Source organism: Gadus chalcogrammus, chromosome 13 (assembly GCF_026213295.1).
Source record: "Gadus chalcogrammus isolate NIFS_2021 chromosome 13, NIFS_Gcha_1.0, whole genome shotgun sequence".
Classification (NCBI taxonomy): Eukaryota; Metazoa; Chordata; class Actinopteri; order Gadiformes; family Gadidae; genus Gadus; species Gadus chalcogrammus.
In genome coordinates, this window is record NC_079424.1 from 7,550,239 (window position 1) to 7,570,502 (window position 20,264).

Consider the following 20,264-nt stretch of genomic DNA (forward strand, 5'->3'; position numbering starts at 1 on the left):
CTCCCACTAGGGAGTCATTTATTGGATATGTATTGGATATAAAGTGCATCACTTTGGGTGTTCTAAAAGAACACTGTAATGTAAAACGAATGGGTGACCCTGTAGACGGAATCAGGAATGGCAATTAGAGCTAATTGATGAACTGCTGAGTGTATGTCCTTACTTGGACCTTCCATGGTACGGTTTCATGAACCATGTGTGTAACTTAACTTCCTTGTGTTTGTTAACCCCATATTGGTTAATTTAGTGAGGGAAGATAATTGTCCTCGACTTAGCCGGGGTTAGTTATCTGTTTCAATTGTGTGTGTGTGTGTGTGTGTGTGTGTGTGTGTGTGTGTGTGTGTGTGTGTGTGTGTGTGTGTGTGTGTGTGTGTGTGTGTGTGTGATGCAGTGAGTTCTCAGGCACAACTGCATACATTTTGGCACACATGTGATCTGCTGCTTCTCTTGTCTTATACTAAAGAGGTTATGTTATTGTGTTGGAATGGACACATTACTATACTGGTGTTGTATTGTACTAGACATGTTACTGTACTGATATTGTATTATACTGGACATGTTACTGTACGATATTGTTATACTGGACACGTTACTGTCCTGGTATGTATTGTAGACATGTAACTGTATTGTAATGTACATTACAATACAATACAATACATATTAATGTACTGGAATTGTATTGTCATGGCCATGTTAATGTGCTGGTTTTGTTTTGTACTGGGCATGCTACTGTACTGGTATTGTATTGTAATGGACATGGCTTTATTTTCATTGCTTCATCCTTTGTGAAGAATGCGTGGGAGGTTTGTTAAGTTGGACAGGGATCAAGACAAGAGATGGAGTTATCCTAGTTATCCCACCTACAGTTTCCTGGCAGCCGCTCCTTCGTTTTGCAGTGGCCATTATAAGAGAAAGGACAGAGGATATGGAGCGAGAGGAGGAGAGGAGACGAGATGAGGAAGCAAAGTGCGCAGAGCATATCAAGAAGGGCGTCGGTCAGATCTTTTGCCTTAAACCTATGGTGTGGGTTAGGCCATCTCACTTTGTTTGGGAACACTGCTCCATGCTGGTGTTCCTGCTTTGTAACTTCAGCCGTACTATGATTCTGAGGATGGGAGTCTGCTCTCTGTTTTAGGGCTAATTGAGCAAAAAGGAACTTGTCAGCAAAACAGGGGAAACCTAATTAAAGATTCAGATCATGAGGACTTGACTACGATATTAAGTAAATCTTGAGCTAAATATTTCCAGGGCAAAAATAATACTCATATGACACCCAATTATTAAAAACAAATACACATTTTACTGGCAGTAACGCTTCACATAACGATAACATTTCTAAAACGTCAGTTTTGTTTCAAGTCAGATTGGTTTTTTTGCTTGATCTATTTCAACCCAACGTGTATAGGCACTATTTTTTCATATATATATATATATATATATATAATTGGCTATGGTTTACAGATATAATACTGAATACCAATACAGTTTACCAACTTGATCATGGCAGTAAAACCTGTCAATAATATAAAACACAGACTAAATAAAAAATTGAATCAAACATGAATCCAACCATTTAAAAAACGCGAGGACTAGAAATAGTTCAAGCAATTCACATAAAATGAATAATTTCTAAAAACTAATAAAAAATACATTTCAAGGTATTCTCTCCCACCACCAACATGGATCCCTCTCTGCCTCCTAAAAGCGCCGTGACTCACTCCTCCCCACCCCCCACGGCCGCCTCTCCCGTCTTCTCCTGGTGGTTCTCCTCACTAACGACCGGGCCTTCGCCCCCGGCCCCTCGGCCCCGCCCGGTCCCTCGGCCCCGCCCGGTCGGGCCTCTAAAGGTGGCGGCGGCGGCGTTGGGGCCCCTCTCCCGGGAGCCCTCCGTCCGCCTCTCCCGGCCCTGGGAGCACCTGGACGGCGAGGACCTGGCGACGGAGCCCTCCCGGCTGTCACTCAGGAGCACCCCGCTCTCCGAGCTGTACTCGCTGTTGGAGTCCGCACCTGCAGGGCGAAACGCGTCGGGACAGAGTGAGACGGATGGACCGCGGGCCCCGGGAGGAGCCAGGTGAGGACGCTCATGGTAATAAGGACACTGTGGAGAGGAAACAACCGGCGTCGGCAGTGACACCCTCACCGTGATCGGTTTGGATTGTTTGGAAAGTGTGCGCTAATAAAAAAAAAAAAACGGGAGTTACACTTCCCCAAACTCTAGTTATCTCAACACACACACACGAGTATCCAGAAACCGTTTTTGAAATATTTAGGGTGGCACTGCACCTCAACCAACACTGGAGTGTAAAGAGACATTTTAATAAATAATAACCGATCTGATAGGAAGGCTTTTAATTGCTTATTGCAGTATATTTTTGTGGCTGTGCAGGAAGTAAACAAGTAATTGTTTTCAATAAGTAATCACTCGCATTCTGCTGCTGTTGGTTTCTCTATTTTCCCTTCAATAAGAACATAATATTAGACATAGGAAACAACAACCCATGCTGTGATTGGATACAACACAGAGAATGCAACTAATTCAGCTTAATAATATGTTATTGATATATCATTATAAACCAGTGGGGTTTGATAAATATGAGGGAGGAATCTTTTGCAAACAAAAGGATGTAATAAATAATACATATGAAGATTATGTGACTCCCAATTCCATTTTGGTGCAAAACGGAGGAAGTATGACATACGCAAGTAAATTCACTATAAATACTATCTTTAGAGGTGTTCTGCTTTTCTCTTGATTTTGCCAGTTGCTAATTAGCGAGTGACTCACCACCAGCAACACCCTGCTCTGTCTCTGGTGACTGCTGTTGCAGCAGAGTGTCGAATCCAGCGATAAAACTTGTCTTAAGAATGCTAATTAAGCGCTCGTTTTGATTACTGCACTATTGTTTGTTAATTATGGAATTCATATTGAATGAAATCGTATTTGTTTCGAGTTGAGTCTGACAAAACTTCCCCACAATAGAATCATTTTTATAATAGCATAGTCTGCAACTGATAAGCACATTATTGCCTCCATTAATTTTGGTGTGAAAAGATACCCTCAAAATAGTAAATTGTACTGCAAGCTGAGACAGCCAATAAGAGACGGGTGGAGATGAAGGGATGGGGGGAGAAGAAGGGGTGAGAACCCGTTTTCAAATCCTCTCATTATTCATAATTAAGGAGAAAAGGCCTGTGTGATGAAACACATGAATTGAAAGATGGGGGGAAAAAAGATAATAGTAGTGAGCAAAGGTTCTGTTCATATGAGGGAAAGATCCACCTCTAATAGGGAGTTGGCACCAACGTGTCTCTGCTCTGTCTGTGTCTGTCTGACACACGTTCACGCCTTCCGCTCTCAGAAGATGAGTGTTTAAGTGTTCAACCGAGAGGATCTTCATGCAGTCAACCTGATGATTGTATGCCATAAATAATCCGGTCCCACGCAGCCACAGAATGTACCCGGAAATTAAGTTCTGTACTGCAGGGGCCATTCAGGGATTCAAGGGTTCTGAAACTTTGATCTAATATTGCTTGGGCTGAAATACCATTCTCCACTGACCCGGTGCCTAAAGCCAATCCAGCAAAAATCCAATTAGGCAATGGAGAGGAAATCCCATTTGTTTTGGTATACACATATTAGGCGTAAAATTTGGAAGATATCCCAATTCTGAGCTGCCTAAATGCCAATAACAGAAAAAAGTTTAGCACCCCTCAGGGCACCCATCCTTCAAGCTGTCAAACCATTCTCCTACCTCTGCATTTACCACCGTACTTTCTTTCCCATTTTTCTTTGCTTTCTGCAGCTTTCCCTAAATGAGTTAACTGGACATTTTTCACCCACACATATGCATTAGTGTATCAGAGACGTCGCTGAATTGTAGAAATCTTGGCAAGTTAATCATGCATTTATTTAAGCTATGTTGACACAAAACTATCTATGTCAAGTCCCTTCATAGCTGTCATTCACCTGCTATGAAGGGTTACAGGCACACATTGACATTCCCGGTCATGGACCTGCACTGGCTCTTTTCAGAGACCCTTGGAATGAAGCCATCAATCAATGTCACAGGCAAAGGGCTCCCCCTCTTTCAGTGTATCATTTTCCAGTTATTTTCCAGAACATCTTCCATAGCCTTTCTGTGTTCACCGAGGTTTGTATGTCACTGTATGTCAGTAGCCGCCACCCTAATCTCTATTGAATGAGTAGCATGATAGACAATGTCTTTTTATTTCATCATAGACAGCTGTGAACCAACTTCAGCGATTCTGCATTATTACCTTTGACGTGCAGTCACATACTGTCAACACCAAGAACATCCCATACATCGGTTTTCTGTTGTCTGGTGAAAGATGGAAGAACCATCATAGAGGGGGATATTCAGGTATGGTGCATTATATGCCAGTACAGCAAATAAATTGCATTTTAACTAAGGTCCTTCAGCCTCAGAGGATTTCAGTGACAATAGGTGCTCAACATCAAGGCCCTGCCAACAAAAGTACGCACATATGATCAAAGTCTTCCAAGTTTTTCCAGGAAGCATGGGAACCGGACACAATCATTATTTTAGCCTCATTCAAGATGCAAATGAACATCATCAAAATAAAACACGAAATTAATAGAACAAAACAATCAAACCTTCATTTCAATCTTCACAAATCAGCCATACAATTAGGCTGTCAAGAGTCAACGGTCGGTGACTTTGATCGTCTTGGCCTGGCTACCATGGAGTCATTGAGCAGCTGTCCATCGCTATGCAGCCCCTGAGATGTGATCCCCTCCTTGGGGAATAACATCACATCTCTACCAGGAGGCTTTGCCGATCGTTCTTTTCATTAGCACCTTAGAGGTGTCAATCTCGGCCCAGTGTCTCTGTGAACTCAGTTAATGAACCACACCGCAGCTCAGAGGAGATCCGACCGGGTGCAACAAGGTGGATATTGTAGAAGCAGCTGCAGAATGTGGACACTGCAGTTTAAGCCAATTACAATTGATTTAACTAGGATTTAATTTGCGCCAAGCGGCAAGCAATTATCTTTGCTGGGTGTTTTTTTAACACCGAACAAATAAAAAAAAGATAGTTTAGGAGAATTGTATTCTGAGCCACTGGCTTGGCCAATCAATCCCCTTCCCCTATTCTAAAGTGTGGACTAATATACAATCTGGCAACAACTGCACAAGCCCCGCTCAGACCTTGGATAAGCGACCTCTGGTCAGTTTAGTTTGAAGGTGATTGGAGAACTAGATGTGATGTCACCACTGTTGCTCAGATTCAGATTCCGTGACTGAGGAGGATACACCACGAATCATTCACATCAAATCAAATGATTACCAACTAGAATGCCGTCTTGAGAAAGGGTACAACATTCATACAGCATGTGCAACACACGGTATCATCTAAACGCGGCCATCTCCCGAAAAAGGTTTTCCTTCCCTGCTGTAATTTCCCCCCGGGGGAGAGTGTTTCAATAAGCCTGTGGTTTCTATCCTATAGGTATAAAGATGCTGTAAAGGATCCATTACCACCTTGCGGACACATGAAGAAAAGGGGGGCAGAAAAAGGTAATGTGTAAAAAAATGTTCCAAACATATAATGTGTTTTAGATGAAAGAGTCCATCAGACGGGCCAGATGAAAACAACCTACCTGAGACGTCTGACTCACTCCCCGACAACTCGCCTGCGGAAACCCTCCTCTCTGATTGGCGGAGCTCAGGCACGTAGAAGTCTCCCTGGCGGGCCAGCGGGACCATGTACTGGACGCGGCCCAGGCTGTAGACTTCGACGTACGGGTGGGCACACAGCTTCCTCTCCTAGGGTCACGATGGAGACAAGGGGAATAATGCTTAACTGAAAACAGCATGACCGGGGATTTGTGAAATAATAAAACAGACAAACTCTGATTTATGATCATTGGTGGGCTTGCCACCGGGCACACTGGGACAAATCTCAGGGGGGCGACCGAGATGAGATCAAAAGATCCTTGATCCCCCTGTCTGTCTCTTTACCCGGCCCTCTCTGTGTGCCTGTGATTCGCAGTGTGCGTGTGTGGTTGTGCTGCGGGCCTGTTCTGGGACTTGGCTCACTGGCCACTCACAACTGACTTAGTTAAAGCGTGTTGATGAAAAAGCAGCACGCAGCATCGAGATGGCCAACGGACGCCATCGACAAGAAAAGGTCGAAAAGTGAAGGAGGGGCCGAAACTATTGGAGAAAGATCAGGGCGCCAAAACCGTCACTGACTGTCATAATAGAGACACCCCCCCCAACACAAACCCCACCACTACTTTTAATTCCAACTTCATGTCAATGTTATACTAAGTATTTGTTTAAGAAGAGGTATATTTGAATAAAAATCCACTCGCCATCAGAGGCTGCTTTTGAAAAATATTGTGTGTACGCGATTCACTGTAACGTCACGAAGCAGTGCAAAACAAAAACAAGAAGCATATGGCAGCCAAGCCGTTCAAAAAAAGACATCCTTGCTCACAGTCTGCCGTCAGCGCGCACGAGAGAGAGAGAGAGAGAGAGAGAGAGAGAGAGAGAGAGAGAGAGAGAGAGAGAGAGAGAGAGAGAGAGAGAGAGAGAGAGAGAGAGAGAGAGAGAGAGAGAGAGAGAGAGAGAGAGAGAGAGAGAGAGAGAGAGAGAGAGAGAGAGAGAGATCTTTGATTTCCGAGCCTGGTAACCGGCAGCACCCGCCCCCGCAGTAGAGTGAGCCCCCTGCCTCGCTACCTCCATTCCCACCCCCCCTCCTTTCATCCCCTCCGCTATCTGTCTTCTATGTATGCGTGACCCCTCCCTGGCTCCAGCTGACTGAATTAACAGTACAGCGCTCGCTCCCTCGCGGCGCCCGCTGCACTCCACCGGCCGCAGAGAGGGACGCCTCTTGGTCGTGACGCGGCGCGGTCGTGCGTCTGCCCGCTCATTAACCTTTCATGTGCGAGGGTGTCGCCGGCCCTCGCTCGCTCGCCTGCACGCACGCCCTCCTGCTCACGCGTGCACTCGGGTTGGCGAGTGCCCCGAATAGAAGGCTCTCTCTCGCCAAGGTAAACACACGCAGGGTGTTCATGTGAATCTCAGATGTGTCACGTTTTTTGTGGGCGATTGGTGGGAATAGTTTTGAAGGCTTTGGTGTGGGTCTGGGTGATGGAGCCATCGTAAGCGTCTCTCCGGGCTTCACTAAAGTATCCGTTTTCAAAATGACTTTTGAACAATTGCAGTATTGCACTTTGGTCTTTTTGCAAACAGAGACGTTTTGTAAATACTTTATGGACGATTCCCTTTTACGTTGCCTACCCATTCTGTACTGACCAACACATATTGATTCCAAAAGAGCAAAGTGCTGTATTGCTGTTGTTTACATTTTGTGGCAGGCGCTCACACACTAAATGCTCTCCGGCAGAATTAGTTCAACACAAATTGTATTGGTAACCGATGTTCTGGTGAGGCAAGGATAGACGGTAACGATGGTTGGATTTCCCAGACCGGTATTATCCTATAAACTACCACACTCTCTGCTGGAACAACCCATGCTGGGTGATGGAAAACGCGACACTAACTGCGCCCCGCTTGTGATTTCTCCATTTAAGGTTGCCACCGTCACCCAGTTTGTAATATTCATGATACTTCAAATGCATGGGCTTTCATCAGTTAGCCATGGGCTTTATCTCCATTGTGTTACCTCATTCTGCAATAAAAGTGAGTTAAATTACATTTATTTACATCTTCAATCTTCAAAATTATTACAAGATTATAGGTCACCTACCTGATGGTTTATTGTTTTGTGAGACTTAACATGACACATTTTTGGTAGGGATAGGGAAAATATCACTCACTCACACACACACACACACACACACACACACACACACACACACACACACACACACACACACACACACACACACACACACACACACACACACACACACACACACACACACACACACACACACACACACACACACTTCACTTCACTTTAAGCCTAATCTTCACAGACATCAATGCAGCAGGAGCCAAGACTATCCTGATCAAATGCTGCATCACATGAACAAACCTGCTTTGTGTGTTAAACATCGTTTCCCTATCGCTACCAAATCACTAACCTTTGTTAGAGTAGAAGCCATTGAGATAAACAGAGCTTTTCTCTGGAGGCCAAAGAGACGTGAAAGAGCTCGTCCGTGGGAGACGCCCAGCGGAGGTCCGTGGGACGACCCCAGAACAGCAGGGATGGACGGCCACACAAGTAGCGGAGGGGGGGGGAGAGAGCGCACCCTCTTAACTGATTGGTATTCAGACGCAGGTTCTACTCTCCCCGGTTGTGCGGTCTGTGTAATTGGCTGGTATTCCGGCTGAAAGGAAGCTCTTCAAAAAGGTCAGTAATAAAGGGCAGCAAAACATATGGTTTGAAGTGTAACAGCCGTGGCCCTGGGGTTGCTCCCAGCTGTAGTGAATAGCAATCAACATGTTATTTCCCCCCCAGTTTCAACAAACTCTAGGTTCGTTTTTTTTTCCTGAAGTGCTTTTCTACATCAACTCCAATATGTCGGACTCTGAAGGTGACAATCGCCATAACGACTCTTCACTCCACTCTTGGTAAGGGGCCGGGGACACTCACCCTGTACATATCCGGTTACACGCGCTAACAGGATACTGACAAGATGTCATCTTCAGGTCAACTGATGCAATCCCTGCACCGACACAGAAGAACTCATAAAGACGCTTGCAAGCTTTCTTGCAGCATTCGCTGGTGATTGGCTCCAGGAAGTGGGTGGGCTTTGGTGTCCGGGTTTACCTACCATGGATCCATCCCAGGATCGATGGTAGAAAACCAGTAAACCAACCATGGACTCAAGGAACATGTAGTGCCAGCAGCACAGCAGCCCAGAATCTGCTATAGGTTCTGATACTTTTGGTTCAACTGAGGAAATCCAGAGTGATCAAAGATTCAACATCAAGTATCTTTGGTGAGATCTGCTGGTCGTGGTTTGGAATCAAAAGGGACTCATTGCATGACTCTGTTGCGAAGAGTCCTGGACTGGTGTATTACGTCAGCAGCTAACTTTCCTACTACTGAAGCTGTGGGCATTCAGAAGTCTAGTCAGTCCTAGTATGTTCTAGCAGAACTGCTGGGGGGAGACGGCACAAAGCCTGGGCCGGAAACCAGAAACTGCAAAGGGGCGTTGCGCCCCACGAGATCTTCCACCCTAGAGAAACTCATTTGCACGAGTGGATGAAACTTTCCGAGTGGAATTTTAATAAGAAAATTTCGATGGTGGTCGGTTGATTCAACACTTTTGTAGACTTTACTACTGCTGAGTTTATGTTAAATTACACGCTTACAGATCCTGCAACATCATCGGTTGAAACAAATATTAAGCAAAAGAAAGTTAAACGCCCTGCTCACCCATGATTTTAGCTTGTTTGCCATCAGATATCACTCTAAAGTCTGATTTATGAGACTATCAGGAGACTAGCAGGAGACTAGCAGGCACCTGCTGGCTGTCCTCATGTTCGGAGGGGGAACTGTGCCCTTCGAAGGACCTGAAGTCTGGCTCCCCGGCAGTGCTCCAGGTACCCTTCACTCAGTGGCCCGGTGATTCCCATGGGAGGGTAGTGAGTAAAGGGTACCTGGAGCACTGAGCTACCCTGACCGAGCCGGTGTCCCCTCACCAAATGGGACCGAGAGAAGTCAGTATTTAAAGCAGCGTTGGAAGCGCTGACACAAGCTATGCCTTGTAAGATTGTATAATCACGTAGGGGACTGTGGGAATGGGATGGTGGGCCTTCACCCGAGTGCCCTCAGGTTAATCCTAGTGCATTTTTGAACCATTAACATATTCTCTCCTTATGAGGTAGATCTACTAGCCGTACTCCGTTTACGATTGAGTTGGAAGATTACAAATGACACTGAGATATACCCAGGGTCCCAGGGTCAACTACAAACAAGTGGATACCCAGATCCTAAACTCCTGACTTAGCATCCCAATTATATCAAGTGGGATGTGGGTGCTTGAGTGCGTGAGTGCGTGCGTGTGTGTGTGCAGAGTACATCATACGAATGGGAGGATTCATCGCATCATCTCCTCTCTCTCTCTTTCGCCCTCTCCTTTCCTCCCTCAGCCTGGGGACGAACAGCTGCAGGAAAGCCCTGTGCAGATACATCACATATGCCTTTGGATAAATAAATGAAAGTGTGCGTTATTTTTAGAGCTTTTAAACAAGACCGGAGGACCCTGCCACACCCGATGTGAAACATACGCTACTCTTATGTCCCAGTCTTGGTGAAACCCATCATCTTCTCTCCAATGTGAAGGAACTAGTAGTGCCGGTGCATCAGAGAATGATAGTGCATCAATTGAAGAAACGTGGCCTTATGGCTAATGGTAATAACACTATAATGATAATGTATTCAGTCCACACTATTCTTCCAGGTTCTCTTACCCAGCGGATGATGCATTGCAAATGTAACGTTTTGGGATTCTAGGAAAAAATATGGGCATTACTGCAAGTTTTATATGATAACTGAACTGGAGAGGGGAAGAGGGTCTGACAAATGACCATCTTAGACACTCACTTTGATTCAGGGGACAGCAATCAGCCTCAGCATTCAACACTTTCGCCCAGTGGTTATGGGCCAGAGAATCAAAACACAAGTGACAGCTGCATAGAGGTCGGCTGATGGGGGGAGAGGGTCACATGACATGTAGTAAAGAGATATTAAATGAACCTTGTCCTTTTGCAACTTGGTCTACATATGGAGGAAAGAAATAAAGAAATCAAATAAAATGGCATGTGGTTGTTAGCTTTTGAGGCGAAAACCTAAGCAGCATCATAAGTATGTTATCACAAATTAATAGCAAATAGCATTTCTGCATGGCATCGCAATTGTCAGATTCAATTGTTAAATACTGTACATAAATGCACCTTACTGAACTCCCCTATTCTCCAAAGGCACTTGTTTGGATTAGTCAATTCTGGTGTACTTCAATTGCAATACGGATGTCTTCCGTCTGACAACAAGAGATTACCTAGTTAGAATTAATGCAACACATCACCATCGTCTCACATAACATTTATAGAAAGCTGCTTCTTGTGCTCTGAAGCCTATTTTCCTCAACGGCTGAACCAGATTGTCACCAGATTGCTATCAGCGGCACAATGGATTTCAACTTGTTGCACCATCATTACTAAGCACAATTTAGGGGCTTCAACTCGAACCAAGCACAAAGATCCTGGATGGCTGCATGCATGCGCATCGAGGTCGCACCACTGCCATGACGTTCATCAAAGTAACCATCGGCTTAACCTTTTGGATAATATTTATTCTCCACTTTCTCCCACCACTTATTCCTGGACATGCTGGAGTCTATCCCAGCTGTCTTGAGGCAAAAAGAGAGAGAGAGACACAGGCGCACTCACTAGCACATTTACTCATACCCACAGGCAAGTTGGGGTCTCCAATTAGCTTAACCTGCAAATATGGAATAATACCCAGAGGAAACGCAGAATAATAATAAACAAGACACACTGAACATTTTCCACCCTGTTTCATTACCTGCAGCTATTATTTAAATAAATGTACGATAAATACAATAAGTTAAATAAATGTTATACTTTTTTGCAGCTGAGTGCACACTGTATTGTTGTACTAGTGTTTTTGTTAAGATAATATTGTTTCAAACTGATTAAAATGGTTGTAGTTGGATGAGCTGAAGGCAATAGATACAAATCATATTTTCCAGTCAGAAACTTGGAAACTAAATCATCATCATGATTTAGTTTCTTGTATTAGTGATCGTATCTAATAAAGATAGCTGCCGGCAGGATCTACATTTACCACCAATAATACATTCTGGGTTAGGGCTTCTCCGTAATATCCAGCCGGTAACGGACTCACACAGAGCAGGCTGGTCGGTTTAGTCACTTCTGCACGTGTCGATCATATTTTGAACAATGAAATCTAATTTCTTCCAGAAATTGTCCTGATGTAATCGGCGGTTTTGCATCAGTCTGTCACTACGAAAGCAAGGTCTGCTCTGAGTGCCGAAGCCTTGAAACATGACTACACTTTGCAATATTACATAATGGTTCAAGCGTGACAGGGTCTGTAGCGAGATGCATCATCCCTAGTGTGGGTTGCCTTAGGCAGGAATGATTAAAATCAGATACCGCAGATACTCGCATGTGAAGCTAGAAAAGGTCATGACTTTTCAGTAAAAGGAGAAAAGTGAGTCATAATTCAGAGTGATGTGTCAACAAACACCTCGTCACAACTCCTGCCGAAGAGGCTTTATTTAATGTGCGCCTCCAAAAGTCGAGGGCACACTCAGTAAGCCGACCAATCCGAGGTCAAGTTAAAATAGCTTGAATGCAGGCCAAATCAAACGCACACAGATCTAATTGTAGTGGAGGAAAACATCTTAGCAGCTACTAACATGGAAAGTAGCTGAGAGTCAACCAGCATGTGTCACCCCCACACAGACACAAGCCCTTACAGAATGTATTCTAGAGCACATCTCTGAGATCCAACAATTCTATTCCCTTTGGACGCGAGCCACCATGGACCGTTACGGTTCGATAACATCTGGAATCACCAGGGAACCTGTTACTGCTACAGAATAAAGCTCTCACTTTGACAAATGACAGTGCTGTTGTGTGCAATTTGCATACAATTATCCACATTTGCTCAACTATCAAAATTGTTACTATAAAATATTCATTATGGTTACTACTATAATAATACTAATAACACAAATAATTAGAAATATTACAATTATTATAATATCTTATTTAATATTATTATTATTATTTAAGAAAGAGGATGAGAATTAAACTAAATAACAAAAACACTGGATTTAGTTCATTTAAATGGATGGACGGAGGGAATGATGGATTGCTGAAAGAAGGTCCTAAGCGCTTGACTCATCCAGCCTTTGATTGGCCTCTTTCCTGTGTTTCAATGTCATCCTGTCAAGCCCTGTTCTCATTGGCCTCCAGAGCACTCATTAAGTACGGCACGAGGCAAACGTTAAAGACCTCTGCAGCTGGACCAACCATGTAATTCACAAGCAGACGCTTCCCGTAGGCGATGCTCTAATGACAATAATCTGTAGATTACAGAGCACTGCGAGGCGTTTAGCAGAGACAACCTGCCTCCCGCTAACTCCACTACTTTTAATCACCCATTGTTATAGCAGAATGTTCCACAAATGTTAACCGCTTACTTGTGTCAGGTATGAAAATGAAACCTTCATTATCACAATTACATTTTTTTGTGAGATGTCTAATTTCTTGATCCATCTTGACGCAACTGGTGAGAGGTTGGAGCCTTTTCCAACTTTCAACGATCTCTCAAATGAGAGAGACACACAGAGCTCGTCTCTCTCTCTCTCTCTCTCTCTCTCTCTCTCTCTCTCTCTCTCTCTCTCTCTCTCTCTCTCTCTCTCTCTCTCTCTCTCTCTCTCTCTCTCTCTCTCTCTCTCTCTCTCTCTCTCTCTCTCTCTCTCTCTCTCTCTCTCTCTCTCTCTCTCTCTCTCTCTCTCTCTCTCTCTCTCTCTCTCTCTCTCTCTCTCTCTCTCTCTCTCTCTCTCTCTCTCTCTCTCCTCTCTCTCTCTCTCTCTCTCTCTCTCTCTCTCTCTCTCTCTCTCTCTCTCTCTCTCTCTCTCTCTCTCTCAAACTCCCAAGGGCGATTTTGGTCTCTGCCAATTATCCGGACCGGCATGTCTATTAGGAGTGGGAGGGCAAGCAGAGTAACCCCAGGCCCATCGCTGAGCCTCAGTGGAGGAAGGACTGAGCTGCAGGATAGCTGGTCCGCCCACTGCGTCCCGGCTGGCCTTGAACCAGCCGCCCAAAACAAAAACAATGAAACTTTGATCAAGAGCACTGACGGAACTCGGGTTACTCCACTTTCTACTGGAAAGTCTACCGTCTACTAAACACGCTACTGTCTTTTTGACGATGCTGTGTGCATGGTCATTCATGTAGCAGTATACTGTATCCGATGTTAGTCCCAGTATTACTGGCATTGTTCCTGGAAGTTTTGTACTTCTGTTGTATAACTCAAAGTATATAGGAGCTGTAGCTACTCCGTAGAATTTCATAAAGCAGACTTTAACTAATGTAAGTCCCCGATATTTTGAGTTGAGTTGGAGCTACTGCCAGGTATAACTAAAAGCATACAGTACCTTATGTAAGTTCCCAGTATTATTTAATTTGAATTTGAGTTACTCCCAGGTATTGCTTGAAATATGGAGCTTGATAGATAAATGATCAATTCTTGTCAAGGCGTTGATGAAGGAATTGATTGATTGTCAACATCACATCTAGGGTGCGGCTGTTATTCAGACCCATATCTGAGGACTAACGATAGACATCATCACACGTCACATTTGAAAAGTTCAGGGAACAACAATCCCTCCGTGCACGTTATTCAGCCCTGCCGAATAAACAAGACAGAGGCTGGCGACGGGGGGAGTGTTGCACAGAGGAGCATCCCACTCTTAAGTCTTGTGTCTTCTTTATCTTCTCCTACTTCCATTGGCCAAATGTGCAATAGGGCTCTGATCCCCTGCGGACCACGTTTAGGTGGCCCAATCTCAGGGCTGGACTCATACTTGAATGGTTTCCCATTTTCCTGTTGAATTACTTTTTCGGAAAACCTCCTCAAGAGGACGTTGGAGCAAATCCCCCCCAATTTGCATCTCTATCTCTGAGGGGCTACTAAGTTGGTGGATTACTTTGGGAGGAGGCGAAGATGAAGAGGCTTGTTGATGCGTGTGTGGCTGTGTGAATATGCGAGGCACCAGAATGTGTGACCACTTCAAATGAACCCAGAACAACAACAACAAAAAGATGGTGCACTACGTGTGCATGCGAAAGAACAAAAAAAATAAACCCTTAAAAGCTTCGGAATAATTTGTCAATTAAACAAACTTTTCTATTTTCGTTTTTTTAAGGGATCTTAAAGCCATTTGGGGATCTCCATGCACTGGCCCTACACAAGCAGATCCGTTCGCCGAGAGCAGTCACTCAGGAGCTCTGGAGCTGACAGAGAACATAGATCAAAAAATAACTGAATAATGTCTGACTTCCATAGTGGGTGACCTTTGATGTGAACCTTTTCAAATACAAGTCAGGTCTTGCTCGCTTTCCAAAGTGATAATGAGGTTCAGGGCAGGGGCTAACTAGCTCATCATTGTCGAGGTTTCACATGAACTTGCCTCAGCTGGCTCCTCAAACACATTAACAATTTCTGAATTGGAGATCTCCATTTAACTGATTGGGGAAAGAACCTGTTAACGAAGGAAGAACCCAACGAGCCTCGCAGTTTATTTTCACCCCCAAGGCAATTACCGTCCATTTCATTTCCACCCATATGGAGCGGACATGCCTTTCAAGCACCCTATAGAAACGAGGTCACACCTCATTACCACCCTTTCGGTACTCCACATTTCTTAGAAGATTAATGTCATGTATATATGCTTTCAAACGTCAACCACTGTGAATTAGCCTATTCATGTCAATACAGCATTGAGTTAGGTATGATTGCAAGCATTCAATATCAATATGTTCACTCTAGCACACCGTTAATGCAACAGGAAAGGTGTTAAACAATTAAATACATTCCTTTCAGTATGTATTTCTGAAAAGATTAATCATGAAAATATAATAACTCCTCCTATCTGGAGTCAGATTGACGGTTGAACTCAACAGAATACATTTTAGCCCTGATCAATCGTATGCAGATGTGACATTCAACCCAAAACCGGCCCAGCTGCTGGGGGATAAAAGTCAAGTTCTAGCATTTGACTGGCAAACTCCACAGAGAGGTCTGTGACTGGAATGAGCTTATGGCAAGTAAATGGCGACCCTGAGTGGAATCTCAAGACAAACAAGTCAAGCTGTCCTCATAAAAACCTACGGGCTGAGCTGTCCTACAATGGTGCCAACCAAAGCCTAATATATACAAGCCAAACAGCAATTAAAAGCTTGCTAATTACACAATCGCTTTTCTTCACCAAGGATAAACGTATAGGGCTCAGTGAATACGTGGCTTTGTAGAAGGAAAGCATTGTAAATGATGAATTCACTCGAGTAATCTCCATGGGGAAATGGAGTGAATCATTTGTGTAGACAAGAATCACGCAGAGATACATATTTAAACGTCCCAATAGAAATCGTGACATTTCTCTGCACCTCCAGTGTAGATCTGCGACGCAATGGGAGTAAATGAGGCCTGTACGAATACATGTTGACAAGACTGCTTTACATTTCTACGCTCACGAGTCCCTTGACCATTCCCGGGCCTTCTCGACACACTCAAAAAAATGAACTAGGGCATGTGTTTGATTAGCAAGCTAGAATTATGTTAACATGAAATGATTGAAACATGTTTTTCGTCATTACATGATTCATTCTTGTTCATAATAGCTGATTTGAAGAAAATGCAGATCAATCAGAAACATATATATCAATCCAATGAGAAGTGGATTAATCAAGACAATGACTGTTGTACTGTGAGCTATTGCGCATGCTCGTTCCCGCCCTTGACCGACCGGATGACACGGACTGATACGGACGACTAGCACTTGCTCCATATTTATCGTATAGCATCCTTCAATTTACGAGGTAAGTAATTCATATCTATAATCACGAATATATATTATTTAACCGTGTGAGTGTTAAATTGTACTTATTAGCCCTTATGATACATTTCCCAAGTTTTCTCTGTCACTCGTTTCCTAGTTAGCGGTAAGTAGCTCAACTCCGCCTTGCTAGGTTTCTATAATTTACACCCATGGACCACCCGAGTATTCTCAGAGTTGATTTTCGTGCTTCGTATTGAAAGAAATGGCAATGTATGTGTATACAACCACCACCGTGTGCATTGGTAGCGGGGAGTGCCACCACATAGTCATAGCCATGTTGCTAGCGCACGTGTGCATGGGTAGTGGGGGAGTGCTAGCACATGGTCATAGCCATGGTGTTAGTGCACGTGTGCATCAGTGTTAATTTCGTTGCGTTAATGACACGTTGGATCTTAGCTACAGAGGCGGGCCGTCAGGGCTAGCAAAGCCTTCTCTGCTGGACTAGAACCTTTCAGAACAATACATTATTTTTATTAGACAGATAATTGATACCTTTTGAATATATATATATTTTTTCATTCTATCTATTTTGCGACGAAGCGGCCGCGCGAACCCGACAAGCATGATTGGCCGGCCCACGGGAGGCCGCGGCCCCTATGGCATCTGCCCGAATGCCAGACCGTCCAGTCCGTCGCTGGCGCTAATATATATATTATCGTGCTGGAGGCAACACAACTGAAGGAAAAATAAATAAATACGTATTTAGACTTATGTGAACAAACTTATTAAAATAGAATGAAAAAATAAATAAATAAATATATATATATATATATATATATATATATATATATATATATATATTAAAAGGTATCAATTATATATTTAATAAAAATAATGTATTGTTCTGAAAGGTTCTAGTCCAGCAGAGAAGGCTTTGCTGGCCCTGACGGCCCGCCTCTGTAGCTAAGGTCCGTCCTATTTACTGGAGGAGTGAACGTTGTTTCATGTTTCCGTTGCATAAGAACCTTACGGGAGGGTAATGATTGGAAAATATGCATTTTGAATGTCCAAATAGCACCACCAACATTTTAGTCGCGTCTCATCTCTCATCTTCAGTTGCGTTGCCTCCAGCGCGATAATATATATATATATTAGAGCCAGCGACGGTCTGGCATTCGGGCAGATGCCATGTTTATAACATTTTAAAACTGTTCATCTTTCTTTTTTTTTCACCAGAAATACATCAGAAAAGTAGCTGTCCCCCTGCTCAGATTTTTGTCTGCTGATACCTTTAGCCTCACATGGTAAGTTAATATTTGTATCAGATTGTTTATCCATTTGTACAAACATAAATAAACATAACATTAAGCTGATATCAGTGTTAAATAATTTTTGCAAACTGAATTTACTCATTCCTGAGGTTGCCTTATGAGTATTTGCTCACATTTTTTTTATAAGGCCTTGCTGTTAACAGAGTTCCTTCAGTTTTATCTGTTCAACATTTGATACTACATTGTGCTGTTAATACAAATTCATCACCTGCATCAATATATAAGCTAAAATAAAGTCCACTTGCAAAATTCCTAGATTCTTCGCTCAGAAGATGTGTTAAAGTGCTTACCTGTAGCTTGCTATTTCATGTGAGGAAATGTAGTTTGCATGTTGTCTATGATCATATCTTAAATGTTTTAATGATGCTTGAAATAACAATATTGAGTCTCACTTATTTAACAAAAAAAACAACAATAAAACCGCCATTAACGTGTTGTGTGGCATGCATGTGTGGGGGAGATGCAAAGTACTGTCCTTTTTCATCATAATAAATATCCTGCTTATTTATTTATTTATTTATCAAGATCACATTCCCTTGACATGTTGCATATGAATTATTTGCTAATCTTTATTTTTATTTTTTTTGTTGCAGTGACCTGACCTCTATGTGGCAGTGCAGACATTGTGTAACCAGAGAGATTAGCAGGTACAAATTACTGAAACATTATAAACTACATCATCATTATGGGAGAGGCCAACAATATCAATGCATATATGTAAATTGTCCTTGCACATTCAGAACGTGGACTGGACTCCGAACCCATGTCTATAAAGCTCATTCATTCCAACCTACACAGACTGCGTTGAATTCAGTAACATTTAAATGTGAGGTATGCGGACGTAGTGACCTCTCTACTGAGAGGGATTTTTTTGTGTGTGCGTCTGCATGCCTGCGTATGCGTGCCTGCGTCTGCGTGCGTGCCTGCGTGTGCGTACCTGCGTGTGTGTACCTGCGTGTGTGTGTACCTGCGTTTTTTTTTGTGTGTGCGTCTGCGTGCCTGCGCCTGCGTGCCTGCGTGTGCGTACCTGCGTGTGTGTACCTGCGTGTTTTTTTTTGTGTGTGCGTCTGCGTGCCTGCGTATGCGTGCCTGCGTCTGCGTGCGTGCCTGCGTGTGCGTACCTGCGTGTGTGTACCTGCGTGTGTGTACCTGCGGTTTTTTTTGTGTGTGCGTCTGCGTGCCTGCGTATGCGTGCCTGCGTCTGCGTGCGTGCCTGCGTGTGCGTACCTGCGCGTGTGTACCTGCGTGTGTGTACCTGCGTTTTTTTTTGTGCGTGTGCGTACTTGCGTGTGCGTAGCTGCGTGTGTGTACCTGCGTTTTTTTTTGTGTGCGTCTGCGTGCCTGCGTCTGCGTGTGTGCGTACCTGCGTGTGTGTGTACCTGCGTGTACATGCATTTGGGTAAAAAAAATTGCGTGTGTGTGTGCACCTGCATTACATCGGTTTTTCAGACCAAATGTTGAATAAAATTGTAAAATTTGAATTTGTATGCTATCTATTATGCACATTTGTTCGTATACAATACATTCTTGTACTAGGAATGAAAGAAACACTTGCAAGATCAACATTAGTTAAACTGACAAACCCCACATGAATTACTACAACAAGGTGAAATTATGTTGGACTAAGTTGTTTGACCAATAATATAATACATTGAAATTGATTTGATCAAAAAAACCTGCAAATTAGTTTAATTTAAATATTAAAATTATGTTCAAATAACATGATTAAGGTTCGCTGACATAACATGATTTGTTTACGTGGAATTTAGGTGGCATGATAAAATCATGTTGGTTCAATGAAGTACAAACAAATAAATTCAACAAGATGCAAATTAGTTGAATGAAAATATTAACATTATGTTCAACCTACACATGTACAATGTGTTCAAATAACATGATTAAGGTTCGCTGACATAACATGATTTGTTTACGTGGAATTTAGGTGGCATGATAAAATCATGTTGGTTCAATGAAGTACAAACAAATAAATTCAACAAGATGCAAATTAGTTGAATGAAAATATTAACATTATGTTCAACCTACACATGTACAATGTGTTCAAATAACATGATTAAGATTCGCTGACATAACATGATTTGTTTACGTGGAATTTAGGTGGCATGATAAAATCACGTTGATCCAATGATTTTTTTTTTTGAGTGCAGAGCGGAACCGTTTGCCAGGAGAAAGCGCGCATGTTTAAAGAGAGTGCGCGTTTGAAGAGCTGTGCATGCTGAACAGGCCCCGCGGATCTGCAGCTGTGTGGCTCAGCAGCACTCCAGCATCGACGCTACGTGGGTTAGCCCAGGTTCGTAATCACCGCATGAGACGGCTGCTTATTTCCCTTTA

General features: G+C 43.3%; 1 protein-coding gene and 1 long non-coding RNA gene across 2 annotated transcripts; one reads left to right on the forward strand and one right to left on the reverse strand.

Annotated features, from left to right (window-relative positions):
• Positions 1-1,714: 1,714 nt before the first annotated feature.
• Positions 1,715-8,559, reverse strand: LOC130402338 (testis-expressed protein 264 homolog). Its single transcript, XM_056606488.1, has 3 exons — positions 8,101-8,559; positions 5,644-5,809; positions 1,715-2,007 (listed from the first exon to the last, which is right to left on the reverse strand). The coding sequence occupies exons 1-3, from the start codon at positions 8,119-8,121 to the stop codon at positions 1,715-1,717; spliced, it is 480 nt and encodes a 159-aa protein (XP_056462463.1). The 5' UTR covers positions 8,122-8,559.
• A 7,782-nt stretch (positions 8,560-16,341) lies between these two features.
• LOC130402566 (uncharacterized) lies at positions 16,342-18,948 on the forward strand. Its single transcript, XR_008903938.1, has 3 exons — positions 16,342-16,624; positions 17,821-17,888; positions 18,509-18,948. It is a non-coding gene; the product is annotated as an uncharacterized LOC130402566 (long non-coding RNA).
• Positions 18,949-20,264: the final 1,316 nt, after the last annotated feature.

Bases quoted from the DNA above. Each gene is read 5' to 3' on its own strand.
- LOC130402338 (XM_056606488.1), bottom strand. From the start codon at position 8,121: ATGGCTTCTACTCTAACAAAG. The intron at 5,810-8,100 runs GTTAGTGATTTG...TCGTGACCCTAG, and splicing joins TGGCTTCTACTCTAACAAAG to GAGAGGAAGCTGTGTGCCCA. The intron at 2,008-5,643 runs GTAGGTTGTTTT...TTCGCCCTGCAG, and splicing joins GAGTGAGTCAGACGTCTCAG to GTGCGGACTCCAACAGCGAG.